Below are 27,013 nucleotides of genomic sequence, written 5' to 3' on the forward strand. Positions count from 1 at the left end.
TGTTTTGTGCTAGTAGTCTGATGTGGTCCCTTTGCCGAGGAGCTGTCCTATATATGCCTTTGGTGAAGTTCCCTCTGTGAGTGGTTAGTTCAGGTGGGAGTAGTTAAAACTGATCTTACTGGAGTGGCTAAGGGTTGGTGAGGATGAGATTGTGCAGTTAAGAAGGGGCTTTGATTTGCTTTGGCTTTTTATACATTCTTTGTGCCTTCAGTGTGAGAGAGAGGGACAAGATTGAGAGTACTATAGACTTGGGAGGCTGCTGGTTTTCCTACCATCCATTATTATTTATTTGTATAGTGGTAGCACCTAGGAGCCCCTGTCATAGACCAACACCCCACTGTGCTAGGTGCTGTACAAATACAGAACAAAAGGACAGTCCTTGCTCCAAAGAGATTATGACCTAAGTGTCTATGTTCCGGAGTTCTGGTCAAGGAATAAGTTTTAGAGGTGAAAGGGTACGTCATTCCCCATATCCATTTAATCATAGGGCACTCTGTTGAAATTGCCTATAAGCATGCAGCTTGTGATGGTGGAGAGATGGGCACCTGAGCAGCAAAGACTCAACTGAGACAAGGAGGTTGCATAGGCAGCCCCACGGCTATTAGATGACAATGACTTGTTTATTACTATCCTTATATTCATAGCTATGACCTAAAGGTGAAAGATGTCCTGGTTTATTAGCAAACTCCCTCTGATTTGGAATGTTTGCTAGGCAGGAGTTTATACTTGGACCGGCTGATTCTACAGAGTTGGAGCGTCACCATCTTTCGTGATCACTTATTATAGCTGAAAGAGAAGTGTAATGAGCTGAATAGTCGCTGTTGGGATCAGTGTAAATGAAGGGGTAGTTGCATCTGCCATTGGCTACAGGAGATAATAGAATGGCTCCATGAACATCTGAGACACACATTGTTATATTTAGGATTGATTGGGTTGCAGAGGGGCTGTTAGCTCCATTAGTGGTTTGATTGGGGTACGTGTCACTGGGACATGTGCTATGCATAAGGGCACTTGTTTCTGAGATGGATGAATTGAAATTAGGTGTGGTGGTTTCTCTTTTCATTTTTGCTGCGTGCTGGGGTAGGTTGTTTGTAGTTGCCTATGGGCAGATTTGATGAAAGGCAAGAGGTGGTTGATGGTGAGACGGTATGAAAGAGGAGTGAAAGTTGCCTGTGGGATTGGAGAGGAACAATAAGGTAGGTGAGGAATAAATGCACCCACGGGCTGGCAGAACACAGAGACCATCTCCATATAGCATCTTAACACTGATCTGGGCATGTGTATGTGGGCTTGGAGGGTGCAGTTTAAAGTTCCACCAATTACTTCCATTGCCATTATAGACAGGTGCGTAGCTTAAATCCTAGGGCCTGCCTGTTCAGATTTTCGCTGCTCAAAGCTCCGGAGGCAGATGCTGTCCTGTACGTTTTGTTACTCTGCTCATGGTTAGCTGTACCATGCTGACTCTTTCTCCTCTGCCAAGAATGTGGGTGTAAACTTAGATTAAAGGGCTAACCGTGTTGAAACATATCAAAATCAGTTATTTTTTACCATTTTAGGACTCTTGCCAGACTACGCCCTTGTCTCTCCATAGCTGCACTATACATTTTAAATGAGACTCTCATAACCTTTGGGCTTGATCACTGCCATGCCCTGGTTACTGGGTTGGACTTCCCACTACACCAGCAGCACATTGCCTTCCACTTAGTCAGACCGGGATGCTTTGGAGATTTCAAGTGAGATGGATGTCTGCTATTTTGATCTTGCTAACCCCATGTTCTGTTCACCTCCCTATGTCTCTGATTCCACTGAAGTTAATGCTAAAACTCTTATTGAATTCAATAGTATAGGAACAACCCCTTAAACTAGGGATCTGGGTGTTTATCTTATTGCATATCTTATCACTTGGTGTTGAGAATTCTGATCTTGCAGACCTTTGCTTGGACTGAAGACTGGTCCCTTTTCAGGCTGGCTTTTGGTTAATGCTTCCTACGGTTGTGCTGCAAAAGTCTGCCTATGAACAGTGTTAGGTACATTATTTGTTAGCCCATGAGTTTCTGACTGGAAGTTTTGCCATAGATAGGGCTACAGATTTGTTATAGCATTTTTTAAATAAAAAATCACAGAGCAGTCATGGTGAATTTAGTAAAAGTCACGGATTTAATGACTGCTCCATGATTTTTGTTTAAAAATGCCCTGACAGACATGTAGGCACCGACCATCCATAGCAGCACCCTCCGCCCCAGCACCACAACCCTAATCTTGGTCTGAGTAGGAAGAGGAGCTGAGCCCAGACCCATGAGACAGCAGCCGCTGCTGCAGGGTGAGTCACAGACACCAAAAAAGTTGCGGACAAGCAGGAAAATCGCGCTATCTGTAACTCTCTTCCCACCATGACAGAGCTGTAGCTGTAGATTCTGCATTTCCAGCTGGAAGCTGGGTCAGCGTCAATCAGCATTGGCTGTTCCCGGTTGGAGGTTGTGCTGCTGCCTATCGCTTTCTTATTGAGAATTCTGTCTTGTATTATGATGGATAACAAGTCGCATGAATGTGCACCAAAAGGAGACCAAGCTGTAACATGGGATTTGAGCTGGGATGTTTGACTCTGAACTTGCATAACAGCTGAACTACCCTCGCTTTATAAATCTGGCTTGGTGCTTTAGACCTTGCTCTGGACTGCTTGCATTAACTGCTAGTGTGTGAAGACATTTTAGGATCTTGACTTTATAGAGATGTTGCTGCTCTAAGCTCTGTCATTAAAACTAATCCCTCTATAATTAGGACATTTTTTCTTTGCACAGCTATATGGCTCTGAATATTTCCTTGATCCCAAAGACCCTAGGAAAATGCTTTAATCAGGGACAGCGAGGAAAACTGGTCCAATGATTAGGGTACTAGCCTGGGACTTGAGAAAACCTGTGTTCAATCCCTGCTCTGCCAGACTTCTCATTCTGTGAAACATGATAATGTACATAAGAACATCCATACTGGATCAGACCAATAGTCCATCTAGTCCAGTATCCTGTCTTCCAACGTTTCCCAGTGCCAGATGCTATAGAGGGAACTAACAGAACAGGGCAGTTAAGTGGTCCATCCCCTGTCATCCAGTCCCAGCATCTGGCAGTCAGAGGCTTAAAGACACCCAGAGCATGAGGTTGCAACCCTGACCATCTTGGCTAATAGCCATTTATGGCCCTATCCTCCACGAACGTATCTAATTCTTTTTTGAACCCAGTTATACTTTTGGCTTTCATAACGTCCCCTGGTAACGAGTTCTGCAGATTGACTGTGCATTATGTCAAGAAGTACTTCCTTATGCTTGTTTTCAACCTGCTGCCTAATAATTTCATCAGGTGACCTCTGGTTCTTGTGTTATATGAAGAGGTAACTAACACTTCTCTATTAACCCTCTCCACACCATTCATGATTTTACAGATTTCTGTCATATCCCCCCTTAGTCGTCTCTTTTCCAAGCTGAACAGTGCCAGTCTTTTTAATCTTTCTCCATATGGAAGCTGTTTCATACCCCTGAGCAACAAAAATGCTTTTCTCTGTACCTTTACCAATTCTAATAGATCTTTTTTGAGATGGGGGGCCAGAACTGCATGCAGTATTCCAGGAGTGAGCATACCATGGATTTATATAGCGGCATTATGATATTTTATGTCTTATTATCTATCCTGTTCCCAACATTCTGTTAACTTTTTAAACTGCCACTGCATATTGAGGGGATGTTTTCAGAGAACTATCCACAGTGACTCCAAGATCTCTGCCTTGAGAGGTACAGCTAATTAAAACCCCATCAGTTTTTATGTATTGTTGGGATTATGTTTTTCAATGTGCATTACTCTGCATTTATCAACATTGAATTTCACCTGCCATTTTGTTGCCCAGTCACCCAGTTTTGTGAGATCTCTTTGCAGTCTCCTTTGCACTTACCTATCTTGAGTAATTTTGTATCATCTGCAAACTTTGCCACCTCACTGTTTACCCCTTTTTCCAGATCATTTATGAAATTATTGATGAGCACTGGTCCCAGTACAGATCCTTGGGGGACCCTGCTACTTACCTCTCTCCATTCTGATAACTGACCATTTATTCCTATCCATTGTTTCCTGTCTTTTAACCAGTTACTGATCCATGAGGGGACCTTCCCTGTTATCCCATCAATCCTTACTTTGCTGAAGAGCCTTTGGTGAGGGACCTTGTCAAAGGCTTTCTGAAAATCCAAGTACACTATATCCACTGGATTACTCTTGTCCAAGTCTTTGCTGACCCCCTCAAAAAGTTCTAACAGATTGGTGAGGCATGACTTCCCTTTACAAAAGCTGTTTTAACTCTTCCCCAACAGATCTGTTGGCTCAACAAATGCTCATGCTACCAGATGTAATAAAAAACTCACAATTTTAATGAAATGAAATAAAACTAGTGGGATAGCTCAGTGGTTTGAGCATTGGCCTGCTAAACCTAGGGTTGTGAATTCAATCCTTGAGGGGGCCATTTAGGGATTTGGGGCAAAATTGGGACTGTGTCTTTTAAAGGCGATTAAAGGCACTGAATTCCGTTGTTAGTTGGACACTAATTCCATTTGTCTCCTTTGGAAATCACAGTCTGGGAGATCTGGACCCAAACATGCAGAATGATGACAGCAAATATTACTGTCTCAGAGCTGAGAAAGCAGCCAAATAACTTTCTCTTTATCCACCAATCTATGCTCCTCCTTTAAATCAAGAGTAAATGAAAGTACTTCTGCTGGTGGTGTAGAGATTGTGCATGTTGGCAGAATGCGAATCTTCAGAATTGACTCTTCAAATTGCTATGCCTCCCAGGAACGTGTTCTGGGATTTAGCAGCATTATTACCTCTGCCTGAAAAGTTAGCAGATTGCTTCTGCTCTGTACAAAGCCTGGGATAATTTATTTTTAGCTTCTTATTCCAGATAGCTCCTTAAATAGTCTTTGGAAAACATGTTGAGTTCTTTTAATAAATGATTTAAAAGGAGATATTGCTATATATCATCTATTGTAGGTATTTTACAGTGCCAGTTGCCCTTAGTATTGTCAAAGTCAGATTCAGGACTCACATAATTTGTCAGACCACTCTGTTTATTAGGAAAGCGCTTTGCCAATGCACCCAGATATGTGAGCCCCTCTCTGAGGCTCAAGCTAACTTATTTATACAAATAAGCCAAAGCCAATTTAACATAAGAGACAAAACGAAGCAGAAACTGGTAAACGTTAGTATGCAAATAGGATATGTATGTATATTTGTCAATCTCCTACCTCAGTAGGAGCTCCTGGTTAATTAGTTTGAGGACCTATTGTCTCACACTCCTTAATGTTTCTCTTCCTGACAACTATATTTCAACAAACCCTTCAAGCAGCATTTCTTTAAAGAATTATAATTTCAATATAATTCATTCTACTTTCACAGTATCTAGGCAGAGAAAATTGCTATAGCTTTTTGAGTGAGGGTCACAGACTATATTTTTCATCACTGATGTATCTATTTTTGAAATGAAAGAATCATTTAAGTGCCACTGGGGAAAACTGAAGCTCATTTTAAACAGGGACTTTACCATATGCCAATCACAGTATGGATTTGCATTCTAGTCTCATCAGAGCCTCTAAAAAGGCAAAATTTCAAGCACTTTTCAGGGGATGTGCCCTGAAGATTAAACAAGTAGTTAAACCGTTAAAATTTCATTGTAGCAAGTACCTCTATTTCCCCTTATTTGAGCTCTCAGAAACGTGCCTGCTGCTTATTCTAAAATGCCAAGTAAATCGCTCTAAATATATACAGTCTTCTCGATCCCCCAAATCGCTGCTCCTTCTGGGGCTTTTGCAACTATTTTGATTCCTGATGAGGATGCAGCGATGCCCACAAAGCACACTTTATACTGCTGTAGTAAAGCTACCTCCCATGAATGAAACAAGCTATTCTGATAAAAGCACAGCTTTGCTGGAACAGCTGTGTCTATGCTAGGGACTTCTGCCAGCACAGCTCTGTCGGTCACAATCACACCCCTGACTGACATGGATTATGTCTCTATTACAGACTTCTGCCAGCATAGCTAAGTTTTATGCACCCTGGTACCGCACTGGGGCTAAGCACAAAACCTCCAAGGCTGCCAGGAGTTTAAAGGTCCTATTGTCTGCTAGCATAACTCCACTGACTAGTGTCCCTAGGGAGGAAGTCAGGTCACATAGGAAATGTGAGGTTTCAGAGCAGCAGCCATGTTAGTCTGTATCCGCAAAAAGAAAAGGAGTATTTGTGGCACCTTAGAGACTAACACATTTATTTGAGCATAAGCTTTTGTAGGGAGGTTTCAGAGCAGCAGCCGTGTTAGTCTGTATCCGCAAAAAGAAAAGGAGTATTTGTGGCACCTTAGAGACTAACACATTTATTTGAGCATAAGCTTTTGTAGACGAAAGCTTATGCTAAAATAAATTTTTTTAGTCTCTAAGGTGCCACAAGTACTCCTTTCCTTTTTATAGGAAATGCGATTGCAGAGAAACTCTTAGACTTGAGGCCTGGTATTAATTGAAGTCAGTGGAGCTATGTGGAAGCCCAGCACACTTGAGAGAGATCACCACTTTACTGCCATTGCTAATGCAGTTGCAAGTAGTTAGTGGGTTGCTCTCTAAAGTGGTTGCTGACACTTTGCGTATCTGCACTCTGGTGGGAGACTCCTGCAGTTGTGCATTGATGTGAAGGTAGGTTTTTTAAACCATCTTGCATCCCCTGTGTCTCTGCATTGCAAACTGCTCATGTTCTCAGTCTGGTTACAGTTGTATTTGCCATACAAGAACAATCTGCTAAAACGGGGTCAGCCCTGTCCAGCCACAGTGCCATTATCTCCTTGTTACTGCTGGCTAATTAAGAGGGCTGCCTAATCAGTGTTCTGCTTAAGCCACCTCCCTCCTGGGAGGAGCAAACTGAAGCTGTGTTGATTCCATGGAGGGGAAGAGTGACTGAAATGCTCACACCAGCTCTATCCCTCCTGCTGCCAGGAATGGCTTTTGTTAATTACAGATGTTTCGGGATGGTGACCTGGTCTACACTTAAAAGTATTGCCTGCATAGTTATGTTGGTTCGGAGTGTGCAAAACTCCAACCAACATTGCTTTCTGGCAAAAGCCCCTGTGTAGATGTAGTGTTATTGCCCCCTTTCCCCCAAAAAAGTCCTTTTTTCAGTGTAGCTTATTTTGTTTGGGGACCTGGATCACCTCTAGGAGGGTTTGCAGGTATAGCAAAACCTTTCTAGTATAAACAAGGCCTGTGTCATTCCTGGGGATTGGACTGAGCCTGGATCTGAGCTTCCTCAAAGTTCGGGGGTGCTTGGAGCTGGGGTTTTGGCTCCATCCAGATTGAATAACGTTGATTTGTATAGATTTATTATGCCTTTTTTTTCTTTTTTTTTAGGGTTCTCCTGGTCCCCATGGAAACCCTGGCCGCCCTGGTCTACCTGGCCCTAAAGTAAGTGTTTACCAATGTGAAAAGCTTTTGCCTTCTAGCTCCAGAGGAGACCCCAGTAAGGAGAGAGAGCACATAAGGCTCCCTAGGGAAATAATTGTAAGGGCTCTTTCATCACCTCTTTTCACACACAACACAGCAAGGTCCTCTCCCTACACCCTGTGAAACTCCCTGCAGCATTGCAAGGCATGCCGTCTGCACCCTCAAAATTCACACGAGGCTCCCAATAGTATCACAGATTTCTTCATCCTCCACAAGATCAGACTTCCGTCCTGTAAGGCCCCTGTTGTTGTTCAGCCTTCTTTGGGTGCTTAGTGAATTCTTGTGGGTTCTTCAGCACTCTTAGTCAGCTGTGTGACTGCTACTCCAGTCCAGACCACCCAGACAGCAGAATTGGCAAAGTATTTCTTTGTCTGTCTCCTCCCTCCCCTGAAATCACTTCCATCTCTCCTCTTCCCCTCCAAAATTCCACCCAATTCTTCTTCCTCTGCCTGATACCCCCTTTAATACCATGCAAAGATTCACTTCAGAGTCCTGGCCAAGATTTTGGGATCAGCCAGCAAAGAGGCAAAGAATCTATCCCAGATTTGAGCCTGGGCACAACGTATGGTAGGACAGAACTCAGCGGGGTTAGTCACTATGCTGTCAATGACTGCAGTTACGTCCAACACAGCTGAAAGTGTCAAATCTTAAGGACATCCTAGTAACCTGGGACATAATATCCTACCTGGACCCTAAAGTCCCACAGTACATCACCTCTTCTGTTGTATTTCAAGTTTCCCTAGTTGCTTCCTTTTGGATGTCCTCTGCCTTCCCCCACCCCCACCAAGTTCTATGCTCCTTCCTCTACTGATTGCCCCCAAAAGCCTTTACTTCTGCCCCTCTCCTTTTTCTTTCCCCCACTCCCATACAGAAGTTCCACTTCAGTTCAGTAATAGCCCAAGTGCTGTACTGTCAGAGGTGCTATCAAAAAGTTGGCCAGTCAGAAGCAAGGCCTCGCCTGGCTGGCTAGAATACATTGTTAAAGATGCAGATGAAAAGAATAGGGACTAATTCCAGTGTGTTGGCCAACATTCCCTCTTCCAGAAACTTCCATTCTAATATCCAGCTTCATTCATTATATAAACACGTTCTCTAGAAAATGTAAAAGTCCTAAATTTGGATTCTATTTGGGGCCTGACCTAATCAGAAATAGCTTTAGAGCTACTGGTGGCCCAAGTGAGACCAGAATTTAGTGTCCTATAAAGGAATGCAGGAGGAGGGAATCAGTGAAAATCTCTCTGTTAAGCACTAACAAAGTGAAAGCTTTAGGATTTCACATCAAATTGAACAGAAGGTGCAAATAAGAGTAGATTATTTTCATTAGCACATCAGTAGGAAGAGATGTTTCAATTGCTATTGATGTTCTGGAGCAAAGAGTCTAGCAACCTGCCATTCTGCCTCTACATAATTAAAAAGTAGGCACCAGAGATGTGCTGGTGAACAGCAGCTGTTCTTTATTTAAAAGTGTAGTTATATGGTCTGAAAAGTGAGGTTATAAAAAGTCTACATCTTGGTGTTCTGTATTTATTCCCTGTCAATGACTTCCGGATCTCACTTGTTGAATTTTACAGGTCAAATCAAGATCTTTTTATCCTAGCTGTCAGCCCTGCAAACTCTACTTGGGATCTGCAATTTGCAAATTCAAGCTTTTTTGTGGGGGAAGTCAATTCCCCTTGCCTTGTACATAGCGAAAAATCATCACTGGTACTAACAATTATTTAGTCCAAGCTTTCTTCTCTTCAGCTGTCTTGACCCTGCCATGTGATTTTATATATTTTTTAAAAATATTTTTCTTCTTTCCTTTACACCATTCTGGACAGGTGGGCTTGAGACATTAAATGTTTGATGGGAAGACAAATGGACCAATGCAGATCATAGATGCATTCTAGTTACAATGCTTTTCCCTACTAAGGTGCAGTGAAGTTATACAGAATAGTGGAACACAGTTGACAACTTGGAGAAAACAATGCTCCCTTCCCCACCCAATCCATAAGAAAAACTCATCATCGCCAAGGCAAGCTACATTTCACAGTATGCTTTGATGATCAGCACATGTTGGGGTTTATTGGACTACTGTGGGGAAGGAGTCCTGGAATCGAGCACTGAGAACACCCTACATTCAGCTCTGTCAAATTCAAATCTTTGGACCTTGATGAGTCCTCTTGATCACCGTTCTGATAGCTGAAGAGTCCCAGCTGCCCTCCTTGCTTGTAGGTGCACTAGGAAAGAGGTGGTTTCAAAGGAAGCCAGGACCCAAACTGTAGTTCAAAGTTAACATCATGAACTGCATCCAGAAATAAGTTGGGGGTCCAATACTGTCTATGGAGCAGAGGTGATAAATGTTTCATGAGTCTGACTCTGGTAGCTACATGGGCCTCCAGCTAGTGCAGAATGTAGAGTTTCTGAGCAGCCTGGTTAATCAAGTCTGTCTAACTTCTTGTCAGTGGCTTGAAAAGGTCCCAGTAAAGGAAAAGAGAGAGCCTCTAGGCTGACAACCATCAGCTGTGGTAGGTGGTTCATCACGATGCTTTCCAAGGCAGAGGGAGAGCTCAGTGTCCCATAGTAATATGAAAACCATAGCTAAGTCTTGGGCTGAGAATGAATCTACATCTGGCCAGAGAATCAGCTGAGCAGTGACATAGTTATGCTGGAACTGGGGGTGCTTCCACTCCCCCTGGCTTGAAGTGGTTTCCATCATATAAAAGGTTTACAGTTTGGTTCAATGGCTCTCAGCATCCCCACTGTACAAATTGTTGCAGCACCCCTGAGCAGTGACTTTTTTGCAAGTTTTTACAACACACTATACAGACTGGGTAGCTCTATCTCTTCAGGTGCCACCTCTTGGCAGGCATGTACAGAGTGCTGTGGTTTTCTCTTTCCTTCCTGCCTTACTTCATTTGGCTGGTATTTAAAGCCCAACTTCTCAGACTCGGGGGGAAGAAGAAGGGCAGAATAGACTTTGCACGCATCTCTCTGACTTTTGCAATGAATCCACATTGCATTAATCTTGACAGGTGGGCTTCCACATCTGGGATCTGACTTTTTATCTAGAGGTGCTGAGTGTCTACAGCTACAACTGAACTTAGTGGGACCTGCAGGTGCTCAGTATCTCTGAAAATCCATCCCCTGAGAGGCAGGCTAAGTAGTGCTGGCCTCAGTTTTTCCTGTTAAGAGGCACTCAGGCAGCTAGCTGAGGTCTTCCCTAGATAGCACTTTGTAATAATAGTAGCTTGGAAAAAACAAGCAATCCAGCAATGGAGACCAAACTTTCCCAGACAGATACAGCTTGGAAAATATGACTAGAACAAATCACTGTCACTGAGGAAGAGAACCAGGAGCGTACTTGTTATCAGCTGAATTAACAGGGCACTGATAAGGCCAGGCGGTCAATTGCACGTTAGGGATTTCGTGGTTAATTTTATTTGACCAAGGGGTGGGTGTGTCTGTGTGTTTATACCATGGTATAAAATCACTTGTAAGTTTATACTACATTTTAGAGCTGTCCTGTTACATTGTCAAACAAATGCATTTTTTTAAATGTACCCCATGTTAAGAATTCCACCTTGTTCCTGTCATTATGGGGAATCTTAATAGGCATCTGTAAGTAAAAAGTTCTTTTAAATAGTACTATATTTTTTTTGAGCCAAATTCCCTGCTGTTGTAAAGGGGCACAGTTTCACTGGATTCAGAGTAGCAGCCATGTTAGTCTGTATTCGCAAAAAGGAAAGGAGTACTTCTGGCACCTTAGAGACTAACAAATTTATTTGAGCATAAGCTTTCGTGAGCTACAGCTCACTTCAATGGATGCATTCAGTGGCAAATACAGTGAGGAGATTTATATACACAGAGAACATGAAACAATGGGTGTTACCATACACACTGTAAGGGGAGTGATCACTTAAGATGAGCTAATTCCAGCAGGAGAGTTGGGGGGGCGGGAGAAAACCTTTTGTAGTGATAATCAAGGTGGGCCATTTCCAGGAGTTGACAAGAACGTCTGAGGAACGGGGGGAATAAACATGGGGAAATAGTTTTACTTTGTGTAATGACCCATCTGCTCCCAGTCTCTATTTAAGCCTAAGTTAATTGTATCCAGTTTGCAAATTAATTCCAATTCATCAGTCTCTCGTTGGAGTCTGTTTTTGAAGTCTTTTTGTTGTAATATTGAGACTTTCTGGTCACTCGATTACAGACCTAAAAGATTGAAGTGTTCTCCGACTGGTTTATGAATGTTATAATTCTTGACATCTGATTCGTGTCCATTTATTCTTTTACGTAGAGACTGTCCAGTTTGACCAATGTACATGGCGGAGGGGCATTGCTGGCACATGATGGCATATATCACATTGGTAGATGTGCAAATGAACGAGCCTCTGATAGTGTGGCTGGTGTGATTAGGCCCTATGATGGTGTTCCCTGAATAGATATGTGGACACAGTTGGCAACGGGCTTTGTTGCAAGGATAGGTTCCTGGGTTAGAGGTTCTGTTGTGTGGTGTGTGGTTGCTGGTGAGTATTTGCTTCAGGTTGGGGGTCTGTCTGTAAGCAAGGACTGGCCTGTCTCCCAAGATCTGTGAGAATGATGGGTCGTCCTTCAGGATAGGTTGTAGATCCTTGATGATGCGTTGGAGAGGTTTTAGTTGGGGGCTGAAGGTGATGGCTAGTGGCGTTCTGTTATTTTCTTTGTTGGGCCTGTCCTGTAGTAGGTGACTCCTGGGTATTCTTCTGGCTCTGTCAATCTGTTTCTTCACTTCAGCAGGTGGGTATTGTAGTTGTAAGAATGCTTGATAGAGATCTTGTAGGTGTCTGTCTCTGTCTGAGGGGTTGGAGCAATTGCGGTTGTATCGTAGAGCTTGGCTGTAGACGATGGATCGTGTGGTGTGATCTGGGTGAAAGCTGGAGGCATGTAGGTAGGAATAGCGGTCAGTAGGTTTCCGGTATAGGGTGGTGTTTATGTGACCATCGCTTATTAGCACCGTAGTGTCCAGGAAGTGGATCTCTTGTGTGGACTGGTCCAGGCTGAGGTTGATGGTGGGATGGAAATTGTTGAAATCATGGTGGAATTCCACAAGGGCTTCTTTTCCATGGGTCCAGATGATGAAGATGTCATCAATATAGCACAGGTAGAGTAGGGGCATTAGGGGACGAGAGCTGAGGAAGCGTTGTTCTAAGTCAGCCATAAAAATGTTGGCATACTGTGGGGCCATGCGGGAACCCATAGCAGTGCCGCTGCTTTGAAGGTATACATTATCCCCAAATGTGAAATAGTTATGGGTGAGGACAAAGTCACAAAGTTCAGCCACCAGGTTTGCCGTGACATTATCGGGGATACTGTTCCTGATGGCTTGTAGTTCATCTTTGTGTGGAATGTTGGTGTAGAGGGCTTCTACATCCATAGTGGCCAGGATGGTGTTTTCAGGAAGATCACCGATGGATTGTAGTTTCCTCAGGAAGTCAGTGGTGTCTTGAAGATAGCTGGGAGTGCTGGTAGCGTAGGACCTGAGGAGGGAGTCTACATAGCCAGACAATCCTGCTGTCAGGGTGCCAATGCCTGAGATGATGGGGCTTCGATTTGTACTCCCAGAGAATTTAAACTGTTGTTTTTTTCTCAAATATTTGTAATACTACAACTGTTTACATGAACCTCTTGCCACTTTGCAACAGCAGGTGACTTCATGTCTAATTAGTGAGGATGATGATAATCTCTCAATTTGACATGGACTTCTGTTGTACTAAAGACCATGCTTGTTGTCTTGCTAATGACTTGATAAAAAGAAAAGGAGTACTTGTGGCACCTTAGAGACTAACAAATTTATCTGAGCATAAGCTTTCGTGAGCTATAGCTCACTTCATCGAATGCATGCAGTGGAAAATACAGTCGGGAGATTTTATATACACAGAGAACATGACTTGATGTAAATCTGCCCATGTCCTAACAGCATTCAGTGTTGGGGGGGAAGGGTTTCTCCATCAGCCAAACAATGTTTTGTAAAGCTGTGTAAAAGCTGTTCCTGGAATGGGGATTCTCTCTATCATCTGGAGGCCTTTTGGGCTGAAATTGTAGTGGCTCTTCTGAATAAATCTTCATTTCTATAATGATACAGAGAGGATAAATTTCCTTTGGGAGTGTGGTTTGGCTCTAGAAACCTTGATGTTTAAAACACTGCTGGTAGTCGGATTTCTGGGCTGGAGTATTTTAATTTCACAGCTCCTGATTTTTTACAGATAGGAAAAAAAACTTTTTTCCCATGAAAAGGGAAAACAATATGGCCTGTTAGAGCAGGGAACTGAGCATCAGGACTCCTGGGTTCTATTCTTGGCTCTACCACTGTCTTGCAGTGTGATTTTGGGGTAAGTCAAGCTCCCTGTGGCTTAGTTTACCCACCTATATAATGGATCTAATAGCGCCTACCTCACAAGCATGTTGTGAGGCAGGGTCTTGGAAAAGTGCTTTGAGATCCTCCAGTGAAAGGTGCTGTAGAAGTGCAATTACTACTTAGTTTACACTACTCTAAGTGATCAAGCTAAGAAGATGTGACTGGGAAGGAAACATAAAGTAAAGACATCTGCCTGCAGGAAAAAATGCTGCTTTTGCAGAATAAAAAATGCTCCACATTCCATGAGAACACTTACAGCAACCATATTAATATGCTCCCAGCAATAGCAGGTCCCATAAGCAGCTCAGAGGCCTGCAAAGGAGGATTCCACAGACAGAAAGAAACTGCAGGGACGATAACAGCTGCATGCAAAGTGAGATTATCTGCATGACTTAATTTACTGTTTGGCAAACCCAGAACTCTTCATTCAGAATTTGTACAGATACATCTGCATCAAGTCAGCAGTGCTCTCTACAGTCTACGTCCAAGAAGTCTCTGACCAAACCTGTCGGCTTGTGGGGGACAGAGGGAAAGGGAGATTTACACTGTTTGGAAGTAAGTGTCAACATAAGCCCGTCACAGTGAGGCTGGAGGAATAGCTGCTCGTCTAGCTGGAACCGGACCATGATGCTGTTAATGAGAAACACTGGTTAAAAATACTTCTTTGCAACTTTCATGAAAGGACCTCAAAGCACTTGACAAACATTAATTGACCCTCACAACTGTCCCATGCAAGTAGGTAACTGATGCCCATTTTACAGATGTGCATACAGAGGTTGTGACTTACTTAAGATCACAAAAGGGAAGAAACTATAGAGGCATAGCATTGAGACTTCTGAGTGTTAGGTACCAGATTGTAGTAGAGATACTAGACAGATCTAAGGTTCTGCATGTGCTAAAGCCTAACTGTGACATGCCAGAAGAATCTAGTACGTTCCAACCTTTTGCCCTCACATGCTCCCAACTAATTCTCTGTGTCCCATTTGGCCAGGCCCCACCTGCTAAGATTTCAGGCTGGGTTTTCCAAAGGAACCTATTGGAATGAGGTGTCCAAATCCTACTGAAATTCCAGTTGGGACCTGGGCACACAACTCCCTTTGGCTCCTCTGAAAATCCCGATCCTAAATCCCTGATTTCTCTGCAGGAGCAGAAAACCTGCAACTTGAGTCACAGCTGTGAGAAGGGAAAATTAAGAATACCACCATTTAAGATACAATGGGCCTCTTTCATCTGCCAGCCGAGAAGCCCTACTACTGCTCTTGAGTCTTGCCGCTGCTAGCTCCTAATTAGTATACTGTTCCCTCTGGTTTCATCTGTCCCCTACAGTTAAATCTGGAAACAGCATCTACAGTAAGTTGCTGACCCGTACTACTTAGCAGTAGCAATGGGCTTGGAGTGTTGTTTTGTGATGGTAATTTATAGGGGAAAACTGGGGGTGGGGTGGGTGGGAGGGAGGGAAATCACAACTATCCAGTAAATATGGGAAGGCATGGCATTGCTTTCTTCCAGATATTTCTCTAGTTATTTTAATGCAACCAAAAATAGTTTAAAACATTTAGTGCTTTAGCAGCAACAAACGATTTAAAAAACCAACCCCAGCCGATGCACCAGTAAAGTGGAACCATATAAGAAAACTTTCACAGGTGTGGGAGGAGGGGATGAGAGGAGGCACAATAAAATAGTTTTAGAATTTAAAGGCTCCGTTCAAACAAGACCAAATGTATAAAATTATATCTCTTCAAATATTGTCATGAGTTTAATTCCTTGTTTCAGGGCCAAAAAGGGGATCCTGGGCTGTCACCTGGAAAAGCTCATAATGGAGAGAAGGTAAGCATCATTTTTATTAGACAGAGATTGGGGTCCTGTTGTTCTCGTGGCTGTCTATGTACCTAACAAGACACAGTCCCTGTTCCAAAGAGTTTACAATCTAAGCAGAAAAAGCCTCAGAGGTTCCCACTTTACAGATGGAGGGGACTGAAGAATTAAAAGATTGTGTCTGCACTTCAGCTAGAGGTGTGATTGCACTTGTGTAGGCATACCCATATTAGCTTTAATCTGGCTATCATGGCTAAAAATAGCAGGGAAGACACAGCAGCGCTGGTGTCAGCACAGGTTGTATAAATGAACCTGGAACCCTGGGTATGTACCCATATTCCCAGCCCATGCTGGGGTCTGTGATTTGCTCAAGATCACAGAGGGATTCTGCAGCAGAGCTGGAAACTCAGCTTGGATCTTTTGATCCAGTGGCTTAACTGCCAAACCCACCTAGCTGTCTGGGTGAGGGGGAGAGATTTATCTTGATCATCGTACTCAAAGTAGGTTGCATATACTCTGACCCTGGTGTGTGAGAATGGATTTTTGTTTCCCCCACTGAAGTCTAATCATCAGTGCAAACCATGCAAGACCAAAATGTACAGTCTAATTTTTGGTTTTAGCCTTTGTTAAGGATCAAGGGGTTCTATTGCTAGACCTTTTCAATAAATTAAGATCTGAGTTTTTGCTGTTTCACATGTGAATTGGTTTTTACTGATGTCTGGTAATAGGGGCTCACATAAATACTGAAATTAACAGAGGAACAATCAGAATAGCCTAATGTGTGTATTGATTTGTTCTTTTATTAGTGCCTGCACACTTCCTAGTTCATAACTCATGTCCAATGCATATGAACTTTTTTTCTCTCCCTCACACATGAGACTTTTCCTATTCATATACGGTTAATGGAAAGCATTGGCCATGAAGGGACTATTAATTTGAAGCCAGGTGCCTTTGGGCCATAAATTAAGACACCCAAAACCAGTAAAGATGAAGAAGTTAGAGAACACTGAAATTATTCTTTCAACTCAACAGCATGAGGTGCCCTTGACATTTTTCGAGTTGCTTCAGAATGGGTATGACATGGAAAGCATCTACCAGAAAGACATGTAACAGTTTTCTCACAAAGTATGCCTAGTGTAAGCATGAGTAAGGCCCAGAGTATGCTTAGCCCATGTTAACAAGGCCTGCTGGTATTTATAGAAATTCAGAGCTTTCAGCAAGAGTTTGGAGTAATGCCTAATTCTTCAGCTACTTATGCCAAACTCATGTTAAATAAAGACTGAAATAATCAGTGACAGTCGATGCTAAAGTCCTAAGAGTTCGTTGAGTCTAGTCAGAGAAAGCCAAACTGTACTGTAAGTAAGGAACCGGATGTGGTATGTAAATAATTTGCACCAAAGGGCCTGGTCCATTCTTAAGATATTTCTAATACACCAATCGGGGTTGAATTCAGTCCTTTCCCAGGAGCACAGGCAACCAACAAATCTCTCCTTCTAAGCAGCCAGGAAAAGATCAACCGACATTGTGTATACAAGGAAAATAATTTTATTCTTAGAGCTATCTGAGACTGAGTTGGAGCAATGGGTTGAGCCACTTTGGTAGTAGTAGGGTAGTTTATGAACCTGGCTCCTGGATTTGACAAGTGGAAGCAGCCGATGCCTGTTGTTCATGCTGCATTTAAAAGACAGGATTCTGCTATTTAAAATCCTCCAAAATGCAATTGCAGTGTGCAGCTGAAGGAGAGAATTGAAAAGAGGGCTCACATTCTGTTGGTGAAAACCTGGAGTCCCCACAGTAGCTGCAGCTAATTCCCCAGTTTACTGTTTAGGTGAGACAATTAATAAAGAGATTGTGAATTTACAGTTATCTTTTAATGGCACTTTTTTACTTCTATAAATTCTTTTTAGTGGATTTCTGAGGAATTAAGAATACGAGTCACAGATACCAGCAATTCAGCCCCTCTATCGTGGAATCTATTCTATGACAAATAATTTCAATAAGACTATACAGCAAGTGGGAATAAAAACAGCTGAAAACTAATGAGGCATGCTTGTGTTTTACAGGGAGACATGGGTTTACCTGGTTTGAGTGGGCTTCCTGGACCACCTGGTCGGAAGGTAAGCACATTTCCATTTCTAGTTAATTAAACCAATATTGTCAATAAATAACTGTAAGTACCCTTCTCAAGCATCTTTTACCTTAAAATTTCAAAGTGCTTTCAAATATTTTAATTAAGCCTCAACACTCAGTGTCGGGGAAGCAAGTTGTTGTTTTTGTCTTACAAATGGGTAAATTGAGGCACCGAGATTAAATGACACCGACGAGATCCTATCAGAAGCAGGGACTAGAACACTGGAGTGCTGACTCGCATTCTGCTTTTCTAGGCACTGGGCTAGACCGCTTTTCTGCCCTTTGACTCTGTGTATTGACCAGGAAAAGTGTCCAGGCTTAGGTCAGGTTTAGCTAACACATGCTAGCCCAAGTCATTCTAAACTTGGTCTGTCTTAGGTCCTTATATAGCCCACAAAACTATAGAATCTGACCATCTCACAAATTTTAATGTATTTATCCTCTCAGCATGCTGTGAGGCAGGACAGTGCTGTTATCCCCATTTCACCATTGGGAAACTGAGGCACAGAGAGGGTAAGTGGCTTGCCCCAGGTCACACCAGAAGGCTGTGGCAGAGCAGGGAAAAGAACCTGGGTCTTCCAAGACTAGCACCCTACCAATTGGAACATGCTTCCTCTAAATGCAACCCTCTCCTAGGGTGAATGCAGGCTACCATCTTTATTTCAGTTAAAGCTGATCATATTCTAGTGTGGGCAGGAGCTATATTAAGGTACCGGTTTAGGTATGGCTTAGTTAGTGCATGTTATCTGAGCCCACTAAAGCTTGACCACATTTTCTGGTCAAGACCAACCCATATGCATTTGGAGAAGGAGTTTCTTTCTCTCTGTATTTTGAATGGAGCTTGAAATTAACATGGATCTGCTTTGTTTGCTTCCATATATGTGCCATCAGCAGCACAAATGTCACCAGGAATGTGCATGGGTCTGAGAATGCCTTCAAGTGCTGGAGTGTGAGATTCCTCACTGCCATGTCCCACCATTGGTGTTTGCTTTCCCACATTAGTGCCCCAACCATGCTAGCACTATTAATTGTGTCCATGCTTCTAGTGGTGGCAAATTCCACAGCTTTGCATGAGTGTTTGTGGAAGCATTTTTCGCCCCCAACACAATTCTGTTTTTTGTTTTACCCTGCTGCAAAGAAGAATCAATCTAGTGTGGTGAGTGGAAAGACTGAAATAAATGGCGTTCAGGGAGCATGAATGAGACCTCTCCCAGCCTGGAGATGAATTATCCCCCAACATGGGATGCCTGATTGCTTCTTCCTTACTATTTGATACACTAATGACTTTGGTGAAAGTTTCAAAGTAGTAGGGATTTCCTTCCAGGTTGCTGATGTGGAGCAAGCTCTGCTGATAGTGGCTGGAAGCTCTTCAGTGGCTTATGTGAAATGGGTCTCAGGGTCTTCATTGCCATTCCCAGATGGCAAATATTGACATTGCAAAACTAACCATCCTAATTGCCACCCTTTTGATCATCTCAGCAGAGAGGTCAAGATGTGAATGGGTCATTGAGAATGAATTGTCCCTCTCAGCAATTCCCTGGCCCTGTTCCCCGCATGGGCCGTGCACACAAACACACACCCCTACCTCAGTTTAGGGGCTGTGGCGTTTGGAGTAGAGTGAGGTGGAATTTTTTGATTGAAACTTTTTTTTCTAGAAAAAATGCAAATTCAGCAACCCAGAAATATTTAGCAAAGTAGTGTTAATTTCACCCGGTTGTTTCTGCTGGGCATGGGGAGGGGGAAGGTGGTTTTTTTTGTTTTTGTTTTTTTTTTAATTTAAAAAATGGAAAGGTTTCCATTTTAACTCTTCTAAACGAAATGTTTTGCTTTCAAATGACTTTTCATTTCTAAATTTTCTTTAACTTTTTCAGTCCAAAACAGATGCTTGAAATTGAACTAAAACATTTTGTTCAACCCAAAATTCATTTTTATGGAGGGTTGTTTGGTTCACCAGCAATTCAAAAATAAAAAGTCCATTTTTTTAAAAAATTTTTTTTTGCACTGCTCTAATTTGGAGAACTTTCACTGTGGCTGCCCACCTGTTCCTGTTCTGTGGCTAGAGGGGTTCAGACTCCAGGGCTGTCACTTGGTCCCCTTTCATCTGCAGTAGATTCACAGTAGGGGGAGCTGTGCTTATTTATCCTATTCCTAAATACTGGGGAAAGTAGGAGAGGGAATGGAAGTAGAAATCACCTGCAAGGGGCAGTGGTGCTTGTTCCACTTGAGTTGTTGAGTAGAGCCAGGCAGTGGACTGACTGGGGCTTAGCTAACCCCCACACTCAGCTTTCTCAAACTGGTTCTAATGAATTAGGTGCAAAGAACACAGTTTTCTTAGCATAGCAGCTCATAAAACGAAGCCTCGCGGTTGTGATCAGCAAAATGCAATGGGCTTATGGTGGAAAGAATGGAGCAGGAGTAGGAGACTAAACAAATAGACCCAAAGCCAATGCACAGGTCCCACACCAGACTTTGGAAAACCTGAAGCACATTCAGGGGTTGTTGCGGAGGGGGCGGGGGAGGAGGTGTTTCTGTTTCTTCAAGGACACGAGTAAGTTGGATTGTGGGATTTTCCTTCAGTGCAGCAAAAAAGAGGAACTGGCTTGGCAGATGCTTTGGTGCTGCCTGGATTTTATTAGCCTTCTAAATTAAGAAAACTTTTTAAAGCTGTTGAAGAAATATTTGGAAAAACAATTTTTAATCTGTATTCCTTGCTGGCATCTCCCCAGTGAAAATACCATGGTGTTTGGCTGCAGGCAGGCAGCCCATTTAGCCTACAAGAAAATGGCAAAGTCTTGAAAATTGGCATAAGCAAACGCAAAAAGGTACTGTCCTTCTATGGGACAAGTCAGAAAAGAGCATCATGCAGGGGGTTTGGATGGAACCCATTCATATCTGTTTGTAAACTCTCTGTGTAAGAACTTCCAAAGAGACAGAAGTTTCCCTCATGGGTTTCTTTCTCCCACAAACATTTTTCTTTCTGAAAGAAGCAGTTGGCTCTGCACTTTTTGAGATGGAGCCGCTACCAAAGGCCTGTAGTTCTGTATGGCATGGTTTGTACCATAAGCAAACATGTACCATGTAAATTCACACGCCGTCTATTCCTTTGTAGGTTTGGATACTCTGGTCTCTGAGTGCCCACAAATATTTTTTGCCTTTGCCCAGCTACAGGGTATGTGAAACAGCTGTTCAAACAAGGGATACCAAAAACATTGGTGTGGTCTGAGAGAGAGACATTGCTCATCCACTTCACAAGGAGTGAATTTTGTTTTTGCTGAACAGCAGTTCTAGAGAATGGTGGCAGGACCTGAGGCACCAGAAGGGAAGTGCATTAAAGAAAACTAATAGCTCATAAATGCCTCTTGGCATTTGGCTGTCGGATGCAGAATATGACCATCTTGCAAATTGATTCTACTGAAGTACTGTGCAACATGTCCTGAGACAGAATGTTGCTGAGGACAGAACAGCTGCTATTGTAGTTGAATGTAAGGCTGTGCCTGATTGAGAGGTATTGAAAGAGTGAGTGACTCACCCAAGGTCATGCAGTGAATATAAGGCAGAGCTGGGAACCTGAACCCAGTTTTCCTGGGTTGCCAGTTCAGGGTTCCAGCCTCAAGACCATCTTTCCAAATAGGCTGCATTCAGTGGCCTCTTCCAGCTCAGCCACTGCCCAAGGTCTGCTTGCTGAAGCCTGTCTGTTTCCCACAGAAATGCGAATTGTCATCTGTAGCTATGACAGTGTGGATTATAAACATTGTCACAGCTGAGCAAATCCTTCAGTGAAGTGTAATTTCCCCTTGTAGTGACAGCCCCCTTGTGTTTAATCGCCCTGTAATCATCAGGAAGTGTTTGGATAGGAGAGCAAATGTAATTGTTTTCATACACTCTTCTCTGTTATTTCAGTGCTATTTAAAGAGTATTGCAGCAGGTAAACACTTTCACATACCAGCCAGCCTTAAAATGCATGAGCTTTTTCAGTCCCTAGCTATGATTAACCTCAGACAGTGGTAATCATCAGTTTATGTGAAGAAACACATTTTAAACACCCCCGAGTTAGCCATAAATAGTGAAGAGTATATTTAATAGGATGCAACAATAATATACGGTCTGTATATTTAACTTGAGAGCTATTCACTTGGCTTTATATATAAAAACATCATGATGCACGGTGCAGACTTTAGCTCAAGATCTTCTAGTCTCCAGATCTTCTTCTACTCATGCTGTAATTGGGGCTGGTAGGAAATCTTATGAAGCAATCAAATTCCTGGATCTGCCTTATCTAAAAGAAGCTTTCATGCTTCTTGATAATTTTTTTTGAGGGGAAGAGGAGGAGCTAAAATGTTCCTTATTTTTCTAATGTAATCTCTCTGGGGGGATTCTTGGAAAGGGATCTTGATATGAATGTAGCTCAGAAGATCTGTGACTTTTTGAGGACATCTTTCTGTCTGTAGGGGATCTCTCCTCATAGCATGAACAATGCTCTTTGATTTTTCTGACCCCAGTGATAGGCTTTGATTTGGATTTGAGATACAGAAGTCACTAACTCTCCTGTGCCTCCATAGATTCTGATTCTAAAATCTAAATCAGGTCCTTGATGTGATCTTTAGGTGGGAGATCATTTGTTTTTATGCCTTAGGCATAGATTTCTTTTGAAAGGGACGTCTCCCTCATTTAGTACCAACTTTGTTGCTGTTTATTATCTGTAGACCACCAAATCTGGGCTTGGCAACACATGAGATATAAATAATGACACAGTCTCTCCCCCAAATAAGCTGACAGTCTAAACAAGACAGAAAAAGGGAAACTCTTTGTATTGACATGAAGTGATTTGCTATCTCTCGGACAGATGGACTTCCAAGTCCCAGTTTAGCTGCTTAGATCCCAGAGTTTTGTGCATCAAGAAACTTTTAAAAGAGGAGCAAGAGTCTGCACTCAGATTTGTTTGAACATCAGGAATCCAGAAACTTTAAATCTTGACCTTTGCAGCTATGTCTCCTGACAGAGCCTATCTCATGGAAAGGACTGAAAAAGGGCCCTTTTATTTCTCTGGGATAGGGAAGAGGAGACAGCCTTCTAGTATAATTTTTGGCTAGCTGTTCAAATCTCAGAATGGTTCTAGGCTGATGGCAAGTTGAAAGCACATTTCAGGTACCCAATCTGGGATTCCAAGACACTAGCTTCAGGGTATGTATATGAAGATGCTGGGCACGGAGGTTGTTGTACAATACTTAAACAGCCAGCTCTTTTCATTTGCCTCCTATGGCACTGCCTTGCTCTTACCTCTGGATGAAGTTACTCATTCACTTTAAGGTGTGATGTCCCCATTCATGCCAGCCCTGTCAGGAGAAGTGGCTGGAGAGGCTGATTACGTGTAGAAGCAAAGACGTTACATTTTGACATGGGGCTACCTGGAGGCCTCTGGAATCAGTTTTGGCTCCTGCTGTTTTTCTGACACTGCTAGTCACAGTGACAAAGTGTGCCCTTTGCAAAGTGTTCCCGCCGAGTGCCCTTTGCAAAGTGACTGATATCAGATGTGAGTCCAGGAATCAACCATAGACCCTCTATGCCTGACTGAGGTGAAAGTCCCACATCCTCCAGGTCCCCAAGGAGCCGGAAATAAAGATGGAGGGCAGAGCCAAAAGAGAGGAATAGCCTGGTGTGCTCAGTGGAAACCAGTAAGCCCTAGAGTCTTTTCATCGCATTTGTCTGATCAGTAAACCCACCCCCCCCCCTTACCTCTCAACTTGCCAAAATCCCAGTATGGGTACATGATCTGGGACAAAGATCTAAAACTAGCACAGGTTATTAATGCTACGGTATGGGGGAAAAAAAATCACACATCGCTGATAGCTTTGCGAACTGCAATCTAGTGTCTAACCTCCCATTCCCAAATCAAGAAGCTACCAAAACACATATCTCAAATTTACTGCTGGTACCCTTGACCCCTCTCGGTTGAGCTTCAGGGCCTGATACAGAGACAGCAGGGTTAACTTCTCCCTGGGCTTGGCAAGGGCATGAGACTCTCCCTGCTCGTTTAGTCCTTGAGCTCTTGGTGAGTTGAGGTTACCATTTGCAATGTTGGCTTTTGTGATCTAGACTCTCCTTCACTAGGAAATGAATGGAGACAATGTCAGGTTGCCAACAGCCTTTGGAATGCAAGAACTTTTGGTCACTGCCTGCTTGGAGATCCGCAGGTGAAAAGCACTTTATCCCATTACCTGAGCCATCAGGCCTCTTTGTAACTCTCAGTATTATGATCCTGATCCAAAGCCCACTGAAGTCAGTAGAAAGACTCCCATTGTCATGATTAGACGTTGGATCAGGCCCAGACCCTATGTTAACTAATTATAGAAGGTTCAGCTAAGGCTTACTTTACCCCCAGCCATTTGATCTTTCATTGAAGTCCCAGTGTGTGACTTTCAGTGGCTAGAGAGAGAGAGATGAAACACAGGATTGTGATGTAACAGCAGGATCAAGCACAAGAAATGGGGTCATGAGAGAGAGTGAGTGTTTCTTTAAGCCCAAATATCTGAAATAATGAGTGAAGAGGCACGTGAATGGGAAGTAGACATGGAACATTGTGAGGGCTGCGTTCCTTTGCGAGGGAGGAGTTAGGCTGCAGGTCCTAGAAGATTCATAGATTCATAGATATTTAGGTCAGAAGGGACCATTATGATCATCTAGTCTGACCTCCTGCACAATGCAGGCCACAGAATTTCACCCACCACTCCTAAAAAAGACCTCACACCTATATCTGTGCTATTGAAGTCCTCAAATTGTAGTTTGAAGACCTCAAGGAGCAGAGAATCCTCCAGCAAGTGACCCGTGCCCCATGCTACAGAGGAAGGCGAAAAACCTCCAGGGCCTTCCAATCTGCCCTGGAGGAAAATTCCTTCCCGACCCCAAATATGGCGATCAGCTAAACCCTGAGCATATGGGCAAGATTCATCAGCCAGATACTACAGAAAATTCTTTCCCGGGTAACTTGGATCTTACCCCATCTAAAAACCCATCACAGGCCATTGGGCCTATTTACCATGAATATTTAATTACCAAAACCACATGGGAAAAATAAAAAAACAATTGAGCAGAAGCAAAGTCCAGTCACTTGTCTGGTGAGTGAACTGAAGGGCTGAGCACTTAGCCGAAAAGGGTACCATTGTGTCTCACAGAGGGGGAAAAATAGGCCACCTAACATGTTTGACTACGCTACAGTGACATCTTTGGATCTCCAGTCCAAGACTGGGTATAAAGTTATAGATCAGGAAATAATTAACCATTATAACTCAGCCTGAAGGTATTTTTGTTGTTTCTATATTTTTATTTAAATGTTGATACTTCCCCCTCCCCTCCACTCCCCACCCCAGCTTGTTTTAAGTTACATTTTTCTATTTTTTGTGTCCTCCGTAGTAGCCCAATTATCACGTTAGTCCCTAACTAAATGTAATCTTCTGATGTGCTTTGCCTCTACTTTATGGAGACTAGTTTATTTTAAATAGCTACAGTAACATAATAAAGGGAGACAAAGAGTATAAAATCCAAGCATGTTACTTGATATACAAAGGGAGATCTAAGTAAATCTGGAGAATGTAAACCACACCTTAAAATGAAGGGTCTGTTTGTTGGCAGTGAAAATTATAAACTCTTTTATCCTCTAATAAAAAGATGTACCACATAATCTGGCCAGCTGATTACCAGAATAGTGTCCACTTCTGGTGTCCACACTTCAAAAAAGAGGCTGAAAAAGTGGAATGGGCTCAAACAAGAGCTACAAGAATAATCTGAGGTCTGGAAAACCTGCCTTGTAATGTGAGGTTTAAGAAACTCATCCTGTTTAGCTTATCAGAGAAGTATGAGATGACTTGATCATCTTTAAGTACCTACAGGGGAGAAGATGCCTGATAACAGCGGGCTCTTTAATCTAGCAGACAAAGGCATAACAAGATCCAAAGACTGAAAGTTGATGCTAGATAAATTTGAATTGGAAATAAGGCAAAATAAATAAATGAGGGTAGTTGGCCATTGGAACAATTTACCAAAGGATGTGATGGATTCTCCATCTCTTGGATATCTTTTGGAAAGATATATGTGATAACTGAACCCTATGTTACTGGCCTTGATTCAGGAATTGCTGGGTGAAATTCTGTGGCTTGTATTATGCAGGAGGCTAGACTAGATGACCCAAATGGTCTCTTCTGCTTTAAAATCTATGGATGCAATCCTGGCTGTATTGAAGTCTGTTGCAAAATTTCCATTGATTTCAATACAGTCAAGATTTCATCCCATGAATCTGATTTAACGGGAATTGTGGGAGGTCACTGCAGGACACAGAGAATGTGACTAGTCAGGTAGATCATTTTGTAGATATGTTTTTCCAGCTCCATTCTAAGATTGAGCCCTTCCTAATGGATAATGTTCAGGTACAAACAAAGCAGCTTCATCTGTGATACTGAAAATCCAGCTGCGAGTGGTGGTTATTTGCATTGCAGTAGCATCTAGAGGCCCCAACCAAGAACAAGGATCCACTGTGTTAGGCGCTGTACACACACATGGTAGCTGACTGCCCTAAAGAGCTTAGTCTAAACAGACAAAAGGTGGGAGGTGAAAAGTTAGCATGAATCATAAAACGGATTATAGATTTGGAGGAAACTTCTCTATAGAGCTTTCATAGATTCATAGATATTAAGGTCAGAAGGGACCATTATGATCATCTAGTCCGACCTCCTGCACAATGCAGGCCACAGAATCTCACCCACCCACTCCTGCGAAAAACCTCTCACCTATGTCTGAGCTATTGAAGTCTTCAAATTGTGGTTTAAGGACTTCAAGGAGCAGAGAATCCTCCAGCAAGTGACCCATGCCCCATGCTACAGAAAAAGGCGAAAAACCTCCAGGGCCTCTTCCAATCTGCCCTGGAGGAAAATTCCTTCCCGACCCCAAATATGGCAATCAGCTAAACCTGAGCATATGGGCAAGATTCACCAGCCAGATACCCAGGAAAGAATTTTCTTTAGTAACTCAGATCCCATCCCATCTAACATCCCATCACAGGCCATTGGGCCTATTTACCATGAGTATTTAAAGAGCAATTAATTGCCAAAATCATGTTATTCCATCATACCATCTCCTCCATAAACTTATCAAGTCTAATCTTAAAGCCAGATAGGTCTTTTGCCCCCACT

At 42.8% G+C, this 27,013-nt stretch overlaps 1 protein-coding gene across 3 annotated transcripts in view; it reads left to right on the forward strand.

The window, feature by feature from the left end:
* The window catches only part of COL27A1 (collagen type XXVII alpha 1 chain), a 240,651-nt gene that overhangs the window by 43,612 nt on the left and 170,026 nt on the right, over positions 1-27,013 (forward strand). For all 3 annotated transcript variants that reach the window (XM_073314249.2, XM_073314253.2, XM_073314251.2), the window contains 3 exons: positions 7,421-7,474; positions 15,663-15,716; positions 17,768-17,821. In XM_073314249.2, coding sequence (XP_073170350.2) covers positions 7,421-7,474; positions 15,663-15,716; positions 17,768-17,821 — 162 coding nt within the window. The remainder of the gene's footprint in view (positions 1-7,420; positions 7,475-15,662; positions 15,717-17,767; positions 17,822-27,013) is intronic.

This window comes from Lepidochelys kempii, chromosome 16, assembly GCF_965140285.1.
Source record: "Lepidochelys kempii isolate rLepKem1 chromosome 16, rLepKem1.hap1, whole genome shotgun sequence".
In the NCBI taxonomy this organism is placed as follows: Eukaryota; Metazoa; Chordata; order Testudines; family Cheloniidae; genus Lepidochelys; species Lepidochelys kempii.